This window comes from Megalobrama amblycephala, linkage group LG11 (genome assembly GCF_018812025.1).
Source record: "Megalobrama amblycephala isolate DHTTF-2021 linkage group LG11, ASM1881202v1, whole genome shotgun sequence".
Taxonomy (NCBI): Eukaryota; Metazoa; Chordata; class Actinopteri; order Cypriniformes; family Xenocyprididae; genus Megalobrama; species Megalobrama amblycephala.
In genome coordinates this window covers 11,515,361-11,535,354 of record NC_063054.1, presented here as the reverse complement: position 1 = coordinate 11,535,354, position 19,994 = coordinate 11,515,361, and the positions used below count along the sequence as shown (strand labels likewise).

At 39.9% G+C, this 19,994-nt stretch overlaps 1 protein-coding gene across 2 annotated transcripts in view; it reads left to right on the top strand.

Annotated features, from left to right (window-relative positions):
* fkbp10a (FKBP prolyl isomerase 10a) overlaps nucleotides 1-19,994 on the top strand; it is a 203,181-nt gene that overhangs the window by 120,833 nt on the left and 62,354 nt on the right. For both annotated transcript variants that reach the window (XM_048206146.1, XM_048206145.1), the window contains one exon: nucleotides 16,796-16,938. In XM_048206146.1, coding sequence (XP_048062103.1) covers nucleotides 16,796-16,938 — 143 coding nt within the window. The remainder of the gene's footprint in view (nucleotides 1-16,795; nucleotides 16,939-19,994) is intronic.

The following is a 19,994-nucleotide window of genomic DNA, read 5'->3' as shown; positions in this document are numbered from 1 at the left end:
TGAACAATAAGTGTTACATGTACTGTGTTCTGTGACCTAGTTTTCCCCTGCCTGTTTCATTAGTTCATTTGATCCACCTGTATCTCGTTAAATAACTCATCTCCTTGTTTAGTTCCCTTTGTTAGACACATGTATTTATACCCAGTGTTCTCCTTCACTCCTGGTCCGTTCTTGTTCATGTTCACACGTGTGTTATGTTATCTACCCTGTTGGAAACTCCTGTATTATATTAAAGTATTGTTATTATCGTCATCTTCGTCTGCATCGTGCTTTGCTACTACAGCAACCGTAACAGAAGAACGGACTGAAACAGTTTTTTTTGCGGTGTTTTTGCTTCAGTTTTTATTTTGGTTTATCTCCATGAATCTACCTGCTGTCCAGCTCCTCTGACTGAAGCAGGGAGACCGCTCGCTGGAACATCACACCAGTGACTTTCTACAGCTTGCGTGCCTGACTCACTTCCCGGACCGCTCGCTCTGTATTTACTATCACACTGGCCTGAGCGGTCCAAAGCACGCATTCTAGCGGGCGGTCCTACGGAGGATTTCGCCGCATACGTGGAGTGGGTGCTGGTGAACAACAACTCCCTGTTCACCATCGGCCCTGCTGAGGATGACACCAGCACCACTCCACATCCAGAGACCAGCCACCCGCCATCGACTATGTGCATGATGGAGAAATGAGAGCCCACCGCAGACCGCGGAGATCAACCTGCCAGGACGAACGAGACCGAACCTGAAGAGAGGACGGAAGGAGTCGTCGCCACTGGGTGTGAACCGCAAGGTGTGTCTGACCAGGTGCGTGAACCCGCTACATCATGTGCTGTTGAGGGAGTGTTAGTGGAGTTCGAGGGTTGGGAAGAGAGCCCCGCCCACAACATCACCGCAGTGGATGGGATCGATATAACCACTGAAAAGTTTTTGGACCTATTGGATGTGTTTGAGGAAGTAAATTCCCTATGTCTTGTTTCCCCGCTGGTCCCGTCCAGCTCAGAACTGTCTGTGTCCCCCGCTGGTCCCGTCCAGCTCAGAACTGTCTGTGTCCCCTCTGGTCCCATCGAGCCCAGAACTGTCTGTCTCACTGCTGGTTCCATCCAGCCCTGTGTTCCCTCCCAACCTCCCTCTCCCGCCTCCTCAAATCACCTACTCATCATTTCTGCCTCCTCAAACTGATGACTCATCATCTCTGCCTCATCTGGTACCCTTCAGCATCTCTTTAGCTCCATCACGTAAATGGATAGACCCGATTCGAAGCTTCAGGCCACCAGCGTCACCTAGGTCTCCTGGCTCTGCCTCCAGCCTTCGAATCCAACACTCCACCGCGGCCTGTCGATGCATCGCCTTCGCCGTGGCTCCTCCCTCCCTCGGCTCCACCGAAAACCCTCAGCCTCAAGACTCCACCAGGCTCCGACTTGGTCAGACGTCATCCAACCTGCACCTGCGGTTTCACCTGGCTCCCCCTTCCCCTCGTCTCCTCCTTTGTCCTCAGTCGCACCACCTCCATCTCAGTCTTCAGGTTCCCGGATTCCACCTCGGATGCTCGTCGTCCCGGCTCAAGCTTGGTCTCCCGATCCAGCAGTGTTGGTTGGGCTCTTCGGCATTCCAGCTCCACCTGGATCTCCATCATTGGTGGCATCTCCATCGGCCGTCCCCAGGGTGGTGCCACTCAACTCTCCACTATGGCGTTTCCCGTCTTCGACTCCAGGGCCTCATCATGGTTGGTCTCTGGACCAACATCTGGCTCCTCCTGCTTCAGGCTCCTGCTCCTCCCACCCTCCACTCCCCCTTGGACTATTTTTGTTTTCTGTGGACTTTTTTTTTTTTTTTTTTTTTTTTTTTTTTTTTTCCTCTGCCCTTCGCCCTCCTCCAGAGCCCCCACCCTTCCCTCCTCTGTTAGACTCTATACGGCGCGAGGCCGCTCCTACCTGGAGGGAGGCGATATGTTACATGTACTGTGTTCTGTGACCTAGTTTTCCCCTGCCTGTTTCATTAGTTCATTTAATCCACCTGTGTTTCGTTAATTAACTCATCTCCTTGTTTAGTTCCCTTTGTTAGACACATGCATTTATACCCAGTGTTCTCCTTCACTCCTGGTCCGTTCTCGTTCATGTTCACACGTGTGTTATGTTATCTACCCTATTGGAAACTCCTGTGTTATATTAAAGTATTGTTATTATAGTCATCTTCGTCTGCATCATGCTTTGCTACTACAGCAACCGTAACAATAAGATAGTAATTATGTTTAATTACTGATGGTTTTGCAGTTATAAATTGCTAAAATAGTATAAAGACAATTTGACCCCCAAAGTGAAAGGTGTATCCTCATTAATTATGGCACTTTATAGTGATAATCAAGTTTACTGACGAGAATAAGCCAATAATTAAAGCGAAACGGCCATTAATAGTACTAAGACAATTTTACCCCCTATTGTAAAGTAAGTTATATTACAATACCTACAATATTTACGAATCTTTTATATCATAAAGATATCTGTAAAATTTCCCTTTTACCATTTTAAAGATAAATGTTTTATCCCTAAACTCAAACACAGACATTTTATAGAGAATATAAAATGAACGTAATGGACAGAAATATTTAGGTAAATGACCATTTTAGTAACACTATAGCTTTAAAAGGATATTTTGAGCCACTAAATCCACTCAAACCTTTAAACCTACCCATAACCATTTCTTAAAAATGTGTAGTTATATATATATATATATATATATATATATATATATATATAAACATAACACACAGAAAAGTGTAACTTAATCACAATAATTTCTTTATTAAGAAAATGTCAAAAGCACTACCAATAGTAGTCCAAATGACGATGTATTGCAGTCACAGTCCTCTCTGGTGATATATGTGACCAATCACGGAAAGTAGGGACACAAGTTGGTTCTGGGGCATTTTGAGTTATTCACAGATTCTGTGAAAGTGTAGTCTCAAAGCTTTCCAACGATGTGTATCGCATGGAAATCTGATAATATTTGGAGAAATTGTGGTCATTTGAAGGTAGGCACTCAAAAAAGCTCTAAAGGGAGAAAATTGCCTCTAAAGTTTGTTTAGTTCTCACCTGTTCTCACCTGCTGGGAGTGACAATAGGGCTCATTTTTACATCTCATTTAGATAAGCCATACCCCCTGTAAAGCTCCCCCCTGTAAAGCTGCATGGACCACATACTATTAATAATAAAGGATAATGTGCATTGTAAATGTCAGAAATGTAGCTTTTTTGACTTAAAAAATGAAAATGATTTAGAGGCTGAAAATGATTTAGAGATAACATGTTGCAAGACACTCCTTTAAAATCTGGCCATCATTTTTAATGTTATTATTTTAATGTTTATGTAAAGAAAAAGTACATATTGATGCTAATTTTATTTGTTATTTGCTGGTTTTCTACATAAAACTTGGTGAATTGATTTCATTGTGTAGCATTAGGACTTTTTGAACAGGATTCTGTGATAATCATTTTGGTCACTATAATCATGAAATGAAATTTTCATGCCATTTCATCTCTAGTTGAGTTAACGTGTACGTGTTCTTAGAATGAACACAAAATGACAAACTTTGATGTTTATGGAAACTCACCCCATAAGAAACAGAAAAGTATTCTTGCAGATCTCATTGCCTCCAATGAAATAAGTCGTTCGGGCACAGTTTCTCTTTGTCTGTTTGCCTCTAATTGTCCAATAATTCGCATGTCCTGCCACTCTTTTTCCGCAGCTAAAGAATCCAGCCGTATGTTGTACATAATCCTCTGGAGTCTAAGGCTGATTTGGGCCCTGGAGAAGTTTTGACATGTGAAAACTAATGGCATGCTTCCTAATGATATCTCCTGAGTGAAAAGCAATGGTCCAAGTACTAAGCCTTGCGGTACTCCATATTGAACTTGTGAACGATATATCATATTTTCGTTTACTACTACAAACTGATAACGGTCAGATAAGTATGATTTGTACTATTTGAGTCTATTTAAATGAATGCTGTGATCGATCGTGTCAAATGCAGCACTAAGTTCCAGTAACACTAATAGAGAGATACAACCCCGATCTGATGATAAGAGCAAATCATTTATTACTCTAATGAGAGCAGTCTCAGTACTATGGAACGGTCTAAATCTTCATTGGATATCCTCACAGATACTATTTCTTTCTAAAAAGGAAAATAGTTATGATGATACTACCTTTTCTAGTATTTTCGACAGAAAAGGTAGATTCAAGATCGGCCTGTAATTGACTAATTCTATAGGATCAAGTTGTGTTTTTTTTAATAAGAGATTTAATAATGGCGTACGTATCCTAGTGATATAGAGTCAGGTAGGCTGTGAAAAAACCCTCTGTGATCATGCTGATAACAGGATTAAAGTCCACTCAGGACAAAACAAAAACATGATTTTTGTGATCTCATGCATGCACGTATAATTGCACATGATATGAAGAAAATTTTGTATAGGCCTATGTTAAATTACACTACCAGTCAAAAGATTGAACACATTGCCATTATAATGTTTTTAAAAGAAGTCTCAAGTCTCTAACCAAATAATGGTTTTCTATTTTAATATACTTTAAAATATAATGTATTTCTGTGATGCAAAGCGTCTGAACATTCCTACCTCTAGGGCATTTCATATAGGCTACTATATTTGTTATATTATAGAGCCTAAATGTTGATGTGCAGTTGACAAACTATACATCATTAAAAAGATCTAAGACTCAAGCTTCACATTTTGACTCTTAAAATCTTATATTGACCATAATTTCTTAATATGCTTAAAAGCATACACAATTGGAGAAATATTGATGGATTCTCATATGTTTATATCAATTTTCTATACAGAGGAGTAATATTTATTATTCTATATTTATTGTCATCATTATGAGCGCTGGATGCTGTGTTTTTAATTCATACTTGAGCCAGAGGGCGCTCTGCCCCTTTTGTCCACAAATGCCTTAGTAAAAGAAGTCTTGTCACATATCATGTGACAATCAAGGAACTAACAGAGGCAAGAGATCGCTAAATATAGCTATTCAAAACACTTTTGAAGACAATAAATACACGATTGAGACGATGTCTGCATGTATTGACTGAATTTGCCTCTGAATAGCACTCCCTCCGTGGGCGTGGCCGCATTAGCGGATAATGAGCTGAATCACGGACTTCTGACATGGCTCTCTTTTCATACAGATTACATAAACACAGAAGGTTTATTTTCGATTTGACTTATAAGTTTTAAAACCTGACATCTTAACGTTTTTTTAGACATAAGTGTAATTTTTTGTCATTAGTATTCACTAAGTTACAGTTCATTTTCTAAGAACTATCAGATTGGACTTCGTTCAGAGGGAGATGAGAGATCACGCATCATGTTAGTTTTCTTTATTTTACAAAAAGCACAACATTTTGTTTTTACTCTGAGTGTACACAAATGAAAGAAGATATTCCACAGATTAAAATGGTGAATAACTCTTAATTGTATGTGCAACATTGACGGAGTATTTTGAGTCTCTTTCACACTGATAAGAAAAAAACCACGGTGGTATCGCCGGCGATACCCTCAGACCTCAGAGTGTTAAGTAGCAAGTAAAAGTAAAAGTTATGCAGATGAGATATAACCAGTACTAGATCATGGATATTTTTCCTGATTCAAAGTCCGAATGGCCTGCGGGAAGAAGCTTCGCCTCATTCTCTCTGTTTTTGCTTCCAAGGATCGGAAGCATTTTCCTGAACACAACAGAGAGAAGAGTCTGTTGTTAGGATGGCTAATGTCTTTTACATTCTTCCTGGCCCTGGCCCTGGACTGGCACCGCATGCTGTAAATATCCTGCAGGTCAGGGAGCTTAGTGTGGATGGTATGTTCAGCTGACCGTACCACCCTCTGGAGGGCTCGTCTGTCCTGGTGCTGTTCCCAAACCAGGAGGTGATGCTACCCGTCAGAACGCTCTCAATGGTGCAGGTGTAAAAAGTCTTAAGCACCTGAGAAAGTAGTTTGAGCGGCCACCGATTGGTTAGTCCAGCACGTAACCTCCCTTTGAACCGGGGCTTCCTGTTTTAGCCTCTGTTTGTATACAGGCATGAGGAAGATAGCGGCATGGTCCGATTTCCCAAACAGTGGACGTGATTGTGCCTTGTAACTGTTCTTAAATGGTGAGTAACAGTGGTCCAGTATCCTCTGGCCCCTGGTGGGGCAAGTGATGTGCTGCTGAAAGTTCGGTAGTGCGCGCTTGAGATTGGCACTATTAAAGTCACAATGAGCGCAGCATCCCGATGCTGTGTTTGATGTAGCATTAATGACTCATGTAAATCCCATACTGCAGTGTCCGTATCTGCTTGCAATCCCGAATGTCCCTCTGGAACTTGACCCTTGCCCTGAGGTCGTCAAGCTTATTTTCCAGAGACTGGATGTTGGCTAACAGGATACTAGGTAAGGGAGCTCGGTGTGCGCGTACCCTCAGCCTATTCCTCACACCAGCTCGTCTCCCTCGCGGACGCCGATACAAGTCGTGTACTTTGTTCCTTCTTAAGATTCTGCTTGGCCAGCGTGGGTCCGGGTTTAAAAAAGTCAAAAAGTGAGTAGATTGTACTTTAATAGATATAAGAGTGGCTCTATCATATCTAATGATGACCATGTTGTTTAAATGGGATTTGTCACTTACATTACATAATGTTACATAAAGCACCATCACTTCAAAGGAATTATATTTGAAAGACTTTTGAGTAATACTAAAGATATTACTATAAATTACAGCAACACCTCCCCCTTTGCCTTTCCGATGCAGTTTGTGTCGATAATAGTAACCTTGAGGGGTAGACTCATTTAAAGTAATGCAATCGTCTGATTTTAGCCAGTTTTCTGTCAAATACAGCACATCTAGATTATTGTCTGTGATAATATCATTTACAATAAGTGCTTTTGAAGAAAGGGATCAAATATTCAGCAACCCAATCTTTATAATTTGTTCATCAGTATTATATCTGTTTTTTATTTGTTGAACATCAGTTAAATCTTTACCCTTAAATGGGTTTCGGAGTTTTTTGTATTTACTAATTTGGGGTACAGACACAGTCTCTATGTGATGATATCTATGTGAAAGAGTTTCTGTATGTTGGGATTTATCTGACTTCTGTGACACGAGACAGCTAGCAGACGGTCGGTTTAGCCGGTCTGTCTGCTTCCTGACCTTGGCCCCAGTTTGTCATGTTTCAGCTCTAAGACTATGTGCCATACTACTAGAGAGAAGAGAGGCACCATCCCAGGAGGGATGAATACCACCTCTTTTCAACAGGTCAGGTCTGCCCCAAAAACTTTTTTGTTTTTGTCAATTTTTGGCAATTGTCTATAAACCCTATATCATTCTGCAGACACCACTAAGACAGCCAGCCATTGAGTGATGATAGTCTGCTAAGTATCTCATCACTCCGATGAACAGGAAGAGGGCCAGAGCAAATTAAACTGTCTGATACTGTACTTGTGATTTCACACACCCCTTTAATGGTAATTTTTGTGATCTTTGACTGGTGAAGTCGAACATAATTTGTGCCGACGTGAATAATAATCTTAGAGTATTTACGATTAGCATTATTTGCTTTGATGCCAGGCGCTCTGGCTCCTGGCAAACATGTGTCCTGGTGACTGGTGTCTCTATTTTCACGTTCTGTGTAATAGAATCGCCAATAACTGGAGCACTTTCAACAGGATTCTCAGTGGGTGCATCACTGAGTGGGGAGAACCTGTTTGATGTTCTAATCGGAATGAAAGAGCTGTGTTTTTCCCCATGACTAGGCTGTCTCATTGTCACTCAATTCACTAAGCTAGTTCACTAAGCTAGTTGCATCCAAAACAGTATCTAATGCCCTTACATTCTTGCTATCCTTAAAGTTTGGATGCATGTCTGTAATTATGAGATTTTCTCTGTCAGCCTGACTATTTCATGATGAACTCGTGTGATTTGATGAACGCGACAACACATTGAAAAAGGAGCGCAAGAGACTGATGACAAGTTAACGGGCTAGCGAAATGCTAATGCGTTGTCATAGCGATTTAGATTAAAAGATTAAAAGCTAGGGACATCAGATTAATGCGATAGGCAATATTAGATATATGGTAATGATAATATAAAAAAACAAGGAATGATAGTAAGAGATTCAAAGAGATTCAATCTCAATCTTCAATCTTACAATTGCTTTTTTGCTCTCCTTAGTATAGAAATTTGCACTCTATTGCAGGTGACTGGAATAGGAGTGATCCCTTGACAACCACACTGTAAAGTGTGAATGAAAGTGAGTATGCCGGCCCTACTTATACCCTTATGTTGACATGCAAATCTCACTGGCTAAAGTCCATTGACTCGTTTTTGTACCACTTGGAAGTGATTGGACTCCCGGGCGAGACCCCATTATGTCAGTATCAATGTAACATTGACTGTGACTGACTAAATGGGAACCCTGACATTTTGATGTTATGCATAAAACATTTTCATTCCGTTACACTCTTGTAAGGACCACCTGTCGGCCTAAAAACGGATTCCGACAGCATGGGCGAAGGTATAATGCGTTTATGTCTTTTCAGCGCCCCTGTGAAGTTTACTTTAATTTTTAGAATTTAGTTTCAATTTTACTTTAGCTGCTTGCATACTCTGACTCCAGTTTCAAAAGATTATTACTCTTAGATCGTGTTTTAATTAGGAATTCTGGGTATCCCGTACTTTCAGTTATTTGTTCATTATGGACCCGATGCCACACAGAGATATACGTGCCCTGGGATTGCGGATATCTCATGGACACAGACTCGTCAGCCTGATTTTCATCAGAGGTTTCAGAAATCATAAATACATAACATCATAGATATGTGAGGAGTTTGGGCAAGGCAGTGTTCTATTTATTTCTTGAGATCTTCTCTTCAGATGAGTTTTATTACTTTATTGCAGGGTGTTTGATCTCAGTTTTTGTCTTAGCAGGAAAGTCATACACTCTTGAGCTTGTCTAACTTTTTTTTTTTTTTTTTTTTTACTTATATTAATTCTGAAACAAGGTTAAGAACATTAATGATATTGCAATACCTTATGTTGCTTCTGTTCTGTTTACCCTAAGGGTAACAGTATGCTTATTCTTAATCATCTTTGATAATAGAACTGACAGAACTAGGGATGGGGGAAAAAACGATGCATTGATGCAACACGATTCTCTCTCTAATGATCATATATGCATCTGTATGCAACTCCATGAAAGTGGTTAAATTTACACTGAACAAAATTATAAACGCAACACTTTTGTTTGTGCCCCCATTTTTCATGTGCTGAACTCAAAGATCTAAGACTTTTTCTATGTACACAAAAGGCCTATTTCTCTCAAATATTTTTCACAAATCTGTCTAAATCTGTGTTAGTGAGCACTTCTCCTTTGCCGAGATAATCCATCCACCTCACAGGTGTGGCATATCAAGATGCTGATTAGACAGCATGATTATTGCACAGGTGTGCCTTAGGCTGGCCATAGTAAAAGGCCACTCTAAAATGTGCCGTTTTATCAAACAGCACAATGCCACAGATGTTGCAAGTTTTAAGGGAGCGTGCAATTGGCATGCTGACTGCAGGAATGTCCACCAGAGCTGTTGCCCGTGAATTGAATGTTCATTTCTCTACCATTAGCTGTTTCCAAAGGCATTTTAGAGAATCTGGCAGTACATCCAACCAGCCTCACAACCGCAGACCACGTGTAACCACACCAGCCCAGGACCTCCACATCCAGCATCTTCACCTCCAAGATCATCTGAGACCAGCTACCTGGACAGCTGCTGCAAAAATCGGTTTGCATAACCAAAGAATTTCTGCACAAACTGTCAGAAACTGTCTCAAGGAAGCTCATCTGCATGCTCGTCGTCCTCATCAGGGTCTCGACCTGACTGCAGTTCGTTGTCATAACCAATTTGAGTGGGCAAATGCTCACATTCAATGGCGTCTGGCACTTTGGAGAGCTGTTCTCTTCATGGATAAATCCCGGTTTTCACTGTAAATTGCAGATGGCAGACGGCGTGTATGGCGTTGTGTGGGTGAGCAGTTTGCTGATGTCAACGTTGTGGATCGAGTGGCCCATGGTGGCGGTGGGGTTATGGTCAGGTGTATGTTATGGACAACAAACACAGGTGCATTTTATTGATGACATTTTGAATGCACAGAGATACTGTGACAAGATCCTGAGGCCCATAGTTGTGCCATTCATCCACGACCATCACTTCATGTTGCAGCATGATAATGCACAGCCCCATGTTGCAAGGATCTGTACACAATTCCTGGAAGCTGAAAACATCCCAGTTCTTGCATGGCCAGCATACTCACCGGACATGTCACCCATTGAGCATGTTTGGGATGCTCTAGATCGGCGTATACGACAGCGTGTTCCAGCTCCTGCCAATATCCAGCAACTTCGCACAGCCATTGAAGAGGAGTGGACCAACATTCCACAGGCCACAATCAACAACCTGATCAACTCTATGCGAAGGAGATGTGTTGCACTACGTGAGGCAAATGATGGTCACACCAGATACTGACTGGTTTTCGGACCCCCCCGGACCCCCCCGGACCCCCCCAATACAGTAAAACTGCACATTTTAGAGTGGCCTTTTATTGTGGCCAGCCTAAAGCACACCTGTGTAATAATCATGCTGTCTAATCAGCATCTTGATATGCCACACCTGTGAGGTGGATGGATTATCTCGGCAAAGGAGAAGTGCTCACTAACACAGATTTAGGCAGAACAATATTTGAGAGAAATAGGCCTTTTGTGTACATAGAAAAAGTCTTAGATCTTTGAGTTCAGCTCATTAAAAATGACAAAAGAGGTGAGTTTATAATTTTGTTTAGTGTACTTGCATCTCTAAATGGATTTATGACAAAATTAATGTAAACAAAGCCAGAATGTCTTAAAGGGGACATCGGATGCCAATTTTCCACAAGTTAGCATGATTCTTTAGGGTCTTCATAAAAAGTCTATGACATACTTTGATTAAAATTTCTTAATGGTTGTGTAAAAAAACCACCCTTTTTACATTGTCAAACACAGCTTTGTTCACAGCGAGCCATTTCGGTGCATGTCCCTTTAAATGATAATGAGCTACTGTTCACCCCACCCCTATCTTCAGTGAGCGTAAACACTATTTGGCAGGTATTGCATTGAACTCAACATTCTTATTTATGCAGTCATAAATGCTCAAAAACAATTAAAATACATTTGAAAATTACTTGTTAGTCATTAACTAACACTTTTATAAACCTTATTGTAGTGTTACCATGCAATCTTTACATAAAATGTAAACAGTTTGTAATAAGACAATCACCTTAATGCTTTGTTCATTATAAACGTGCAGTTATGAATTACAGTGAGAAGGTTCTAAATAGAAATGACGACATATGTGTTTGTTCGACTGTATCATTTTGATAATGAACAAGCTGCGATGACACGTTTCCAGTACTTTGTTGTGTGTGCATGAGACGCCGGTGTAGTGAACAGCATATTCCAGGGCCCAGTTTATGGCTGGGCCACTCTCTGTCCATAACAGCGGACAAAGGTTTGCTACATTTTGATTGGATCTTGGTGGACTAACACAAACAAATTGTCCAACGCCATCAGATACAGATGTAAGGACGACATCCAGACACCTCTTAGAGGGCAAGAAGAAGTAAGAGTACCAATCCCTATTTTACTTCGTGTCCTTGGATGGACAAAGTAAAAATCACTACACCGGCACGATCAAACAGCAGTCTTTGCAAGGGACTTGCCTCATCTTCATTCAGAGTTTGTTGTCGTTTGTTGGAAAATCATACCACATTGCTCAGACATTCCCCGACCCAACAAATGCCGATTAAACATGTTCAGTAGGGTGAAAACAAACTCCAACCAATGGCAACAGATGCCGACAGGGGTATCACACTAGGCTTCGTCCTGATCCAACAAACTCCAACAGACGTGTTTGTTGCCTTTTATCTGTGCAGTGTGAACTGGCCTTTAACTTTAGCTGCATTCATCGTTGAACTTGCTAACTAGCACATTATTAGGAAAGGTGATTTGCAAAGATTAATAAAAAAAAAAACCTATAATGTTACTCGGGGATGGGCAGTATTTATGATACATGTATTTCAAATACGTATTTCAAATTCAAATAGTATTTTGTAATTTGTATTTGATAGGGTTGATGAAAATGGCTTTGTATTTTGTATCAAAATACTTTAGTGTTTTGTATTTTTGTATTTTTAAAATACTGTAAAATACTTTATAAGAAGTCTCCATGATGACATCATAAAATTGCGGCCTCTGATTGGTGCCTACTCTATAGTTTGCAGAGACTTGTTGCGATCAGAACAGAAAACTGATCCATATGGAAGCAGGTGGTCAAGAAACGTGCAAGCTGCCAGCTTTCCATCAATTTTTTAGCATGAATTGCTATAATTTTTAACAGTTCATGTTAAGTTTTGGTGTTCATTTTGGTAGCCTAGGCTAATAGTTTATCAATTTACATAATGTTCTTGAAAACTATTATACTGAGCAGCAGCCCCATATATTTATGATTAACAATCAAATGATTAATTGGTTAAAAACTAGTTGCTATGAATACAGGTGCCTTCAGTTGTCTTCTTATGATTGACTTGTTGTCAATGAGTCAGTGTTGCTGATGCAAAGTAGGCCCTTCATTACCAAACACCAAGTAACTAAATTAGGATACAATTATGAGTCACTTGCAAACATTAAACTGTTGGTTACTTTAAAACTAAACTTCATCTGGGAGATCACAGGGATATGTGAATATTTGATCTGTTAAAGCCACAGTATGTAAATTTTCGTCTCTAAAGATCGCTAATTCAAAACAAAGGCAAAGCTTGATGACACTTTGATTTCACGGAATCATGAGATGTGTTGTCTTCACGTCTACAGCCGGTGGAAAAGAATCGGGACAGGACTCAGGCAGAAATCATGTTCATGGAGAGATTATTAACGTTACTGTAGTTTGAAGCAGAGCAGGACCGAATGCTGTGAGAGCTGAACGAGGCCACTGGAGCGATTACTAATGAGAGACAGGCGCGAGTATGACACATGTCTCAACAGCAGCGGATCTTTTATTATGCCACAGTCGCCACTTCCGCTTCTTTCGGTCATGTCCATGTAGGGTGAAGCAGCGCTGTTTATCATGTTAGATACATTTGTATGTTGAAAGTTGGTATAGTGCTACTCTGTGCGTTCGCTCAGCAGCTACTATGAGACACTTGTTGCACACTGCAGTAAGATAGATCAATATTAGTCACGGTAATACATGGTACTCGTGATAAATCCGGAAAACGAGATTCAAACAAAAAGACTTAGGGCCAGATTTACTAACAGCTTGTGCCAGCGCAAACCCTCTTTTGGCGTTAAAAAACTACTGTTGGGATTTAATAAAGACACGCAGTATAAAATTAGCGCTGAAAACGCGTGGACTGAGTTGTGTTTGCGGCTGACCTTATTGCATATGCATTTGTAGGAGTTTCCCTTTCAGATGCAAAATTTATAGGAGGAGAGTATTTAAATGAATCACAGAATGCAATTTACTAATGTTTGCACTCGTCACTTTACTGGTATTTACACCATTATTTAATGGCCTAAAAAAGCATGTCTGAACCCATTTTGTGACATGGCTGCAATTGCAGAGAACAAAGAGCGCGTTGTAGAAGGATTATTAATTTCTTTGAAATGCCAGAGTAAGACCTTATCTGAACATATCGTTTGCCTATAGGCCAACATAGCTTGGCAAACTATATTATACAGTATATGTGTTTGTCAGATTACATGTTAAGTTGCGCCTGTGTCGACCCGCACCTGATGAGAACATCAGCATCAGGATTCAGCTCTGTTTATTTGCGACCCAACTCTAATTTGCACTGCTCTTAGTAGATTGCGTTAGTCATTATGTAAATGATCTGACCGTGTCTGTTCTTTAATTTTCACGTCAGCAGATCACATGCAAAACTTGCCACTCCCATCAACACATTTGTGGAATTGCGCTCTCATGCTAATTTGCCTCGTTTAGTAAATCTGGCCCTTAATGTGTTAAGCGATATAACATGATGAGTTTTCTGTTGATGAATGTATCCAAACAGTTGCTTCCCTGTCTAATAAAACTCATAATATACAGTACTAAAGTGTCTTTGATGTTTCCATGGTTTCGACAAAATAAAACAGACACGGTCTGTGTCCTGGTTAAAATTGCTTATGTCTCTGGATTTAGAATTTCTTGAAAACATTTGGGATAATGTAAGTACACAAGTCAACAAAAAATATAACATTGTTTAAGTGGTTTTTGAATATTTTAATCTAAAAATCCTACATATTTGTGCTTTTAACTGGTTGCATGTGTCAGATTTATTGCATGACTCGGGCAAAGAAAAGCTGTTGCTATCAAACATTGTTTACTTAATCAAGTCAGTGTAATGGTGAAGGGATGATCAAATGGGCCAACTGATGGAAGGTTTGCAAAGAAATTTCATGCTCCCTTGTAAAAGTATTTTGTAGTATTTTCAAAATACAAAAATACAGTAGTTTATTTTGATATATGTTGTGGCTGCTGTATTTTGTAGTTTATTTTGATACATTTAAAGTTAAGGTATTTGGTATTTTATTTTAAAATACATTTTGATGTATTTTTGCCCATTCCTGGTGTTACTCACGTTTTCTGGAGGTACTGATCCATCCTTCAGGAACTTTTTAGCAAAACAAACTTTTTAATGCATGTATAGGTAGATCCGGGGGCACATTCCATTAAAAAACAAAATGAATCCACTGCATCTTCAGCGGCTCAGATGTCGAGAGTAAAGGACGACTGCTATGTTCATTCTCATATCCGATTACAAAATGCCAAAGTTGTTTTGGGGACATTCTTGTCTACACCTGCGTGGCATCTAAACAATGGTGCACTGTTTACAGCTCACTCAGGGCATGTCTATGCTAAAATGGCAGTGTCCGTCAACAGTCGTGGGAGGGGCCTGTGCAAATTTACATCACTTTACCAAGAATCTATGAATGGCTTGATCTGACAAAGTGCTTATGATTTGTGGGGATTAAAAAAAAAGCACTGGGTGGATTTTTATCATTATAGAGTGGTTGTGTAGACACACTGCCAACACACATTTATGTCCAAACACCATGTAAAAGTGAATTTTGCATCCGATGTCCCCTTTAAGGAAATAAACAGACAGGACAAACCACATCTTATATATTTCAAAAGAGATCAGTGCATTAGTGTGAATGCAGCTTATTAGATCTCCCTCTGTCTATGAAATCATCAGTAATAATCAAACAACAGTTAAGCTGAGAAAGAGGAAAAATCACTCACAGCACTTTACTATTAGCAAATAAAGGCCCCACACACATATAAAGCTATTCATGGGACAGCCCCTGCATATCTCTGTAACCTATAGCCACTCCTTATATTCCAAGACCCTGTCCCAAATGGCACACTTCTATGCACTTTCGGTAACTTGACTTTTTGTCAATTTTAGGTTTCAGAAGAGTGCTCGCGAGCGCATCCTTTGCGGCCAATATACGCCCTCGATGTGCACTGGTGCAAGCTCTGCAGGAGACTTCTTCCCGACAGTCAAAGCGCCATTACGTCATAAAAGTGCGGACTCGTAGGAAGACTACAAGTGTTTAAGGTGCCATTTGGGACAGGACCTAACTCTGCACTCTTCTTGTTCTTGTACTCTTCCGTAGCCCTCATTTAAAAGTCTACCGGGGGTCAAGCATTCTCTGTTTAAGCTTCACGGTTAAGGAATGCTGGACAATTTTAAGAAGTCTTTAAAGACTTTTTTTTTTTTTGGCTTCTTTGTATTCTTTGTAATCTTGTTTTTTTATTTGTATTACTGTTTTTATTATTATTAGTCTGTGTTGTGGCACTTTGGGTTTGAGAAAAGCACAATATAAATAAAATGTATTATTGTATTAATGTATTATTATTATTATTATTATTAAATAAAAAATAATTGCTCATGTTACATGTGTGTAGCATCTTTGTTTGGATCGTGATTACTAAAACGTGCACACGATTTACTATTTCTTTCCCTCGATTTATAAATCATGCGCATGAATGAAATAGTAAATTGTGCGCACAATTTAGTAAATCGAGGGAACGAATTAGAAAATTGTGCGCACAATTTAGTAAATCGAGGGAACGAATTAGAAAATTGTACGCACAATTTAGCCTACTATTTTTTTCCCTGCATGTCATGTCCGGGGGTCCGTAAATTTCACCTGACTAGTACTTGCTCACACATTCCCATGTGTTGATGATATGATTAGTGAAATGACGTTTGTTGGTCATTTTGTGCCAGGGATTAAAAAAACTGTGAAATTTGGGATTTTCTGTAAAATTCATTTATGTTGGCCAATGATGCTTTTAGCAATTATTTAAAATGCATCTGATCTGCACAATTATCTAGAAACATGTGAATCAACACCACAACAACTGAAGCAGCAAACTTGCGAAACCGAACATTTATGTCACTACAAATACTTTTGGCCATGGCTATATGCTGTACCAGATACTTATAATGTACAATGTTTAACTCAAAAATTTAATTACTGGGAAAAATGCAAAGCATTTTCTGTGGATTGTTAGTGAACGTCTGTTTATAATGTAAGTTGAATGTGTTAAACTGTTTTTGAGTGTTACTGTGTTATGTTTGCTGTTGTGTACAATTATTATTATTATTATTATTATTATTATTATTATTGAAATGCTGTTATCATTATTAATGTATTATCTGCAGAGATGACTACCCAGAACCCCCACGTGTCACGTTAGGTCAAGGGAAATTGATCTCTGGTCTGGATGAAGGCTTGCAGGGCATGTGTGTGTCAGAGAGGAGAGAGATCACTGTGCCACCCCACCTCGCACATGGCACCAATGGAGGTCAGTAACCATACTTTTAATCACCATACATCAAAATAAACTTTTATAACTAATTTTTTAGAAAGACAATTCAGATTGTGAAAAGTGATGTTTCAATGTAATTGCACCAAAACATAGTGAAACATAATAAATCTTCTTACTAGGTTTCCAACTTAGGCTGTTTCAAAAGGTTAGCAGCAAAATTATGCTATTTTCTGAAATAGCTATTTATTGAGGAACTTAAAGGAAGCATCACAGTTACGTTCCCTATATAAAATCATCATACCCCTGTTGGAAATCTCAGAAGCATAGACCAGGAGACTTTGGGATCTCTTGAAGCAGAAGTTACTCTTTATTGAGAAACACGCTGTGCGTCGCTGTGGTCATCCAAAATCTCACTAAGGCAGTGACTTGGTAGTTCATATACATTCAAGGGGGAGGGATACATAGAGTAGAGGTGTGGACAATCTAAACAAAAGGATGCAAATGCAGTACAGGAATCAGATCATTGCCTACATTTCCCAGCCATGATCTAATCAGCATAACTGTGTCATTCAAATGCATAGGTGCTAATCCAATCAGTCTGGCAGTATCACCTATACCTTTACATTATCATAGAGACAAAAGCACTGCTGTATCTTGAGCTTGTCCTGCCAAATGGTCAGGATGTAGGATCCGCAGATTTTAAACAGATTCTTAAATTTGTAATTCCACAGTTCCCCCTTTGAGAGTTCTAATAACTCTCACATAATACAAATTTAAACCTTCTTAAATCCCTTCTATAACATATGTTTGTTAACATAAGTTCCATCTTCCAGTCATGCAACTTGTAACAGTTACAGGCACATACATCTTATTCTGTGTCGTGTCCAACATTTACATAAGTGTTGTTCTTTAACTTGAGTATACTGTTGACACACATATACAACGCAGGGTGGTAACATGTTGTATAAACTACATGATGACACAGAAAACCATGTAGCATAAGCGTGGAAGTCCTAAAAGTCCATGGCGCCTGAATAGCTGTGGAGTCTGTTCCCTGTAGAGTCCATTTCCATGTTTGTCCCAAGAAGATTCTTTGTCGTTGTGCAACTCCGAGTTGCTCTGATGACTCCGTCATCATGAAGGTTGTTCATGGATATCTGAGGTGATGCTTTACACCAGGTGCTGCTTGTGAGACGTCATGGCATATACACATACCTGCACACAAGAAAACAAAGAGACAGCAGACCAGCAGTATTCATGCATAGACTTTAGTACGTTAGACCTCTGATGATCGTATAGTTTTTCTGTCTAACTCTGATCATCATAAACTTCTAGTGATCGTATAGTGGTTTTGTTCTTCTTTTTCTTAACCTAGTCTTAATCAATTTGACACCTATAGACCAGTAAGGTGGGGATAAAATGAGATAGGGGGAAACCTATGAGGAAGTCTTCACCACAGGGTTAACCCCCGAGGCCTTTTGCACTTCGGTTCTTCCCTGGGCTCCTCACTGGTCTGTGTGTCCTATTCTCTCCCTGTAGTTAATTTCCAAATTTAAGGTGCTACATCTCCATCTTCCATTGAAACATCAGTCATAGTAGACATCATAACCCATTGAGGATGGATAAGTGAATGGAGTGTGCTGTAGCATAACATTTAAGGCTGTGAGTGTACTTAACCTGTGTCCCCAAATGGTGGAAGTGATAGTCAACTTTCTTTTGTTCAGAATGAGTCTTTCAGCTTTCTTGTAAATGACTGGGGAAATTAAGCACTCACAGCCCAAATGGTTAGCATGTCAGCAAGCTGCTGCTCCAAGAGTTTGGAGAAGAGGGGAGGGGCAGTTTCAATGTAGCAAGTAGACTGAGTATGAGCTGAGTAAAGCTGTTCATTTCTTTTAATGTCTTTTTGTTTTTCCTACACTCTTTCATCCAATGTCCAGGTTTACCACAGTAATGACAAGTGCCTTCTCTCTTAGGACATTTACGTTTCTGTCGATTCTCTGTGTTGACCTTAAAGGATGCTGCTGCAATTTTACTCTTGTCTTGACATCAGAGTCTCTTTCCCAAACAGCTAACCTATTAAAGTTGTTTTGCAGAGTTCCATTGGACCATGTGAGGTCTAAGAAAGGCAATGCATTTCTGTATTCTGATGAGAGCCCATCAAACCACATGCGGACCAGTGGTCCATTATCCTCTAACACCTTCTCTGGAGTGTCAGCTATTCCACTGTATGCTGCAGCTGACTGACAAAATCTTTCAGTGTACTCACTTACAGTTTCATCCTTCGTCTGTACAGAACTAGTGATCTTTGACCAGTCTACCTTTGGTCCAACAAGGTTCTGTAACACTCTCAGAACTCCTTCTCTCAATTCACCTTTGCTGGAATGCTGAAACTCAGAACTATTTACAGCACTTTCAAAATCATTGAATTCTGACTCTTTCAGGATTTGTGACATTAGCTGTGTGACTTCAGCTAGGGACATATCATAGAGCTTCATTTTTCTGGACAACTCTGTCCTAAACTCAGAAAAGTTTCTATGCACTGATGGCAAATTCTCAGCAATTCTTTCTATGTCTTCAGGACCTATAGTGGTACTGACTGCTTGTAACTGCAGTATGGGGGTTACAGATGGAACTGTGTCAACCCCTTTTGCCCTACTCTGAGCCTTTTGTCTCACTCCACACACTTCAACTGCATTTACATCTTTATCCATGAATCCAGTATTGCTATTGTCCTCTAGTCTACAGAAAGACTGTATGTCAGGATAGCTTTCATCTGACTGTTGGTCTTTTGAGTCACATTTGGTTGAGGCTTTGTTAAGGCCCAACTTCTGAGTGAGATGAGACACTCGAGTGTGCAACTGTTTGTTTTGCTCTTCTAACTTAGCAATACGTTGGATTTGTTCTTTTGCAATGGATAGAGTAAATTCTCTGTGGCAGCAGATAATGCCCTTCATATTTTTCTTACGAATACAAGCACCAAGTACCTTTTTGCATTCTTCAATGGACCAAACTTTTTCTGGATGAATCCCAAATTTCTTTGTCAAATCCAATCTGACTGACTCAGTCACTATTGAGTCCATGTGCTTTCCTAA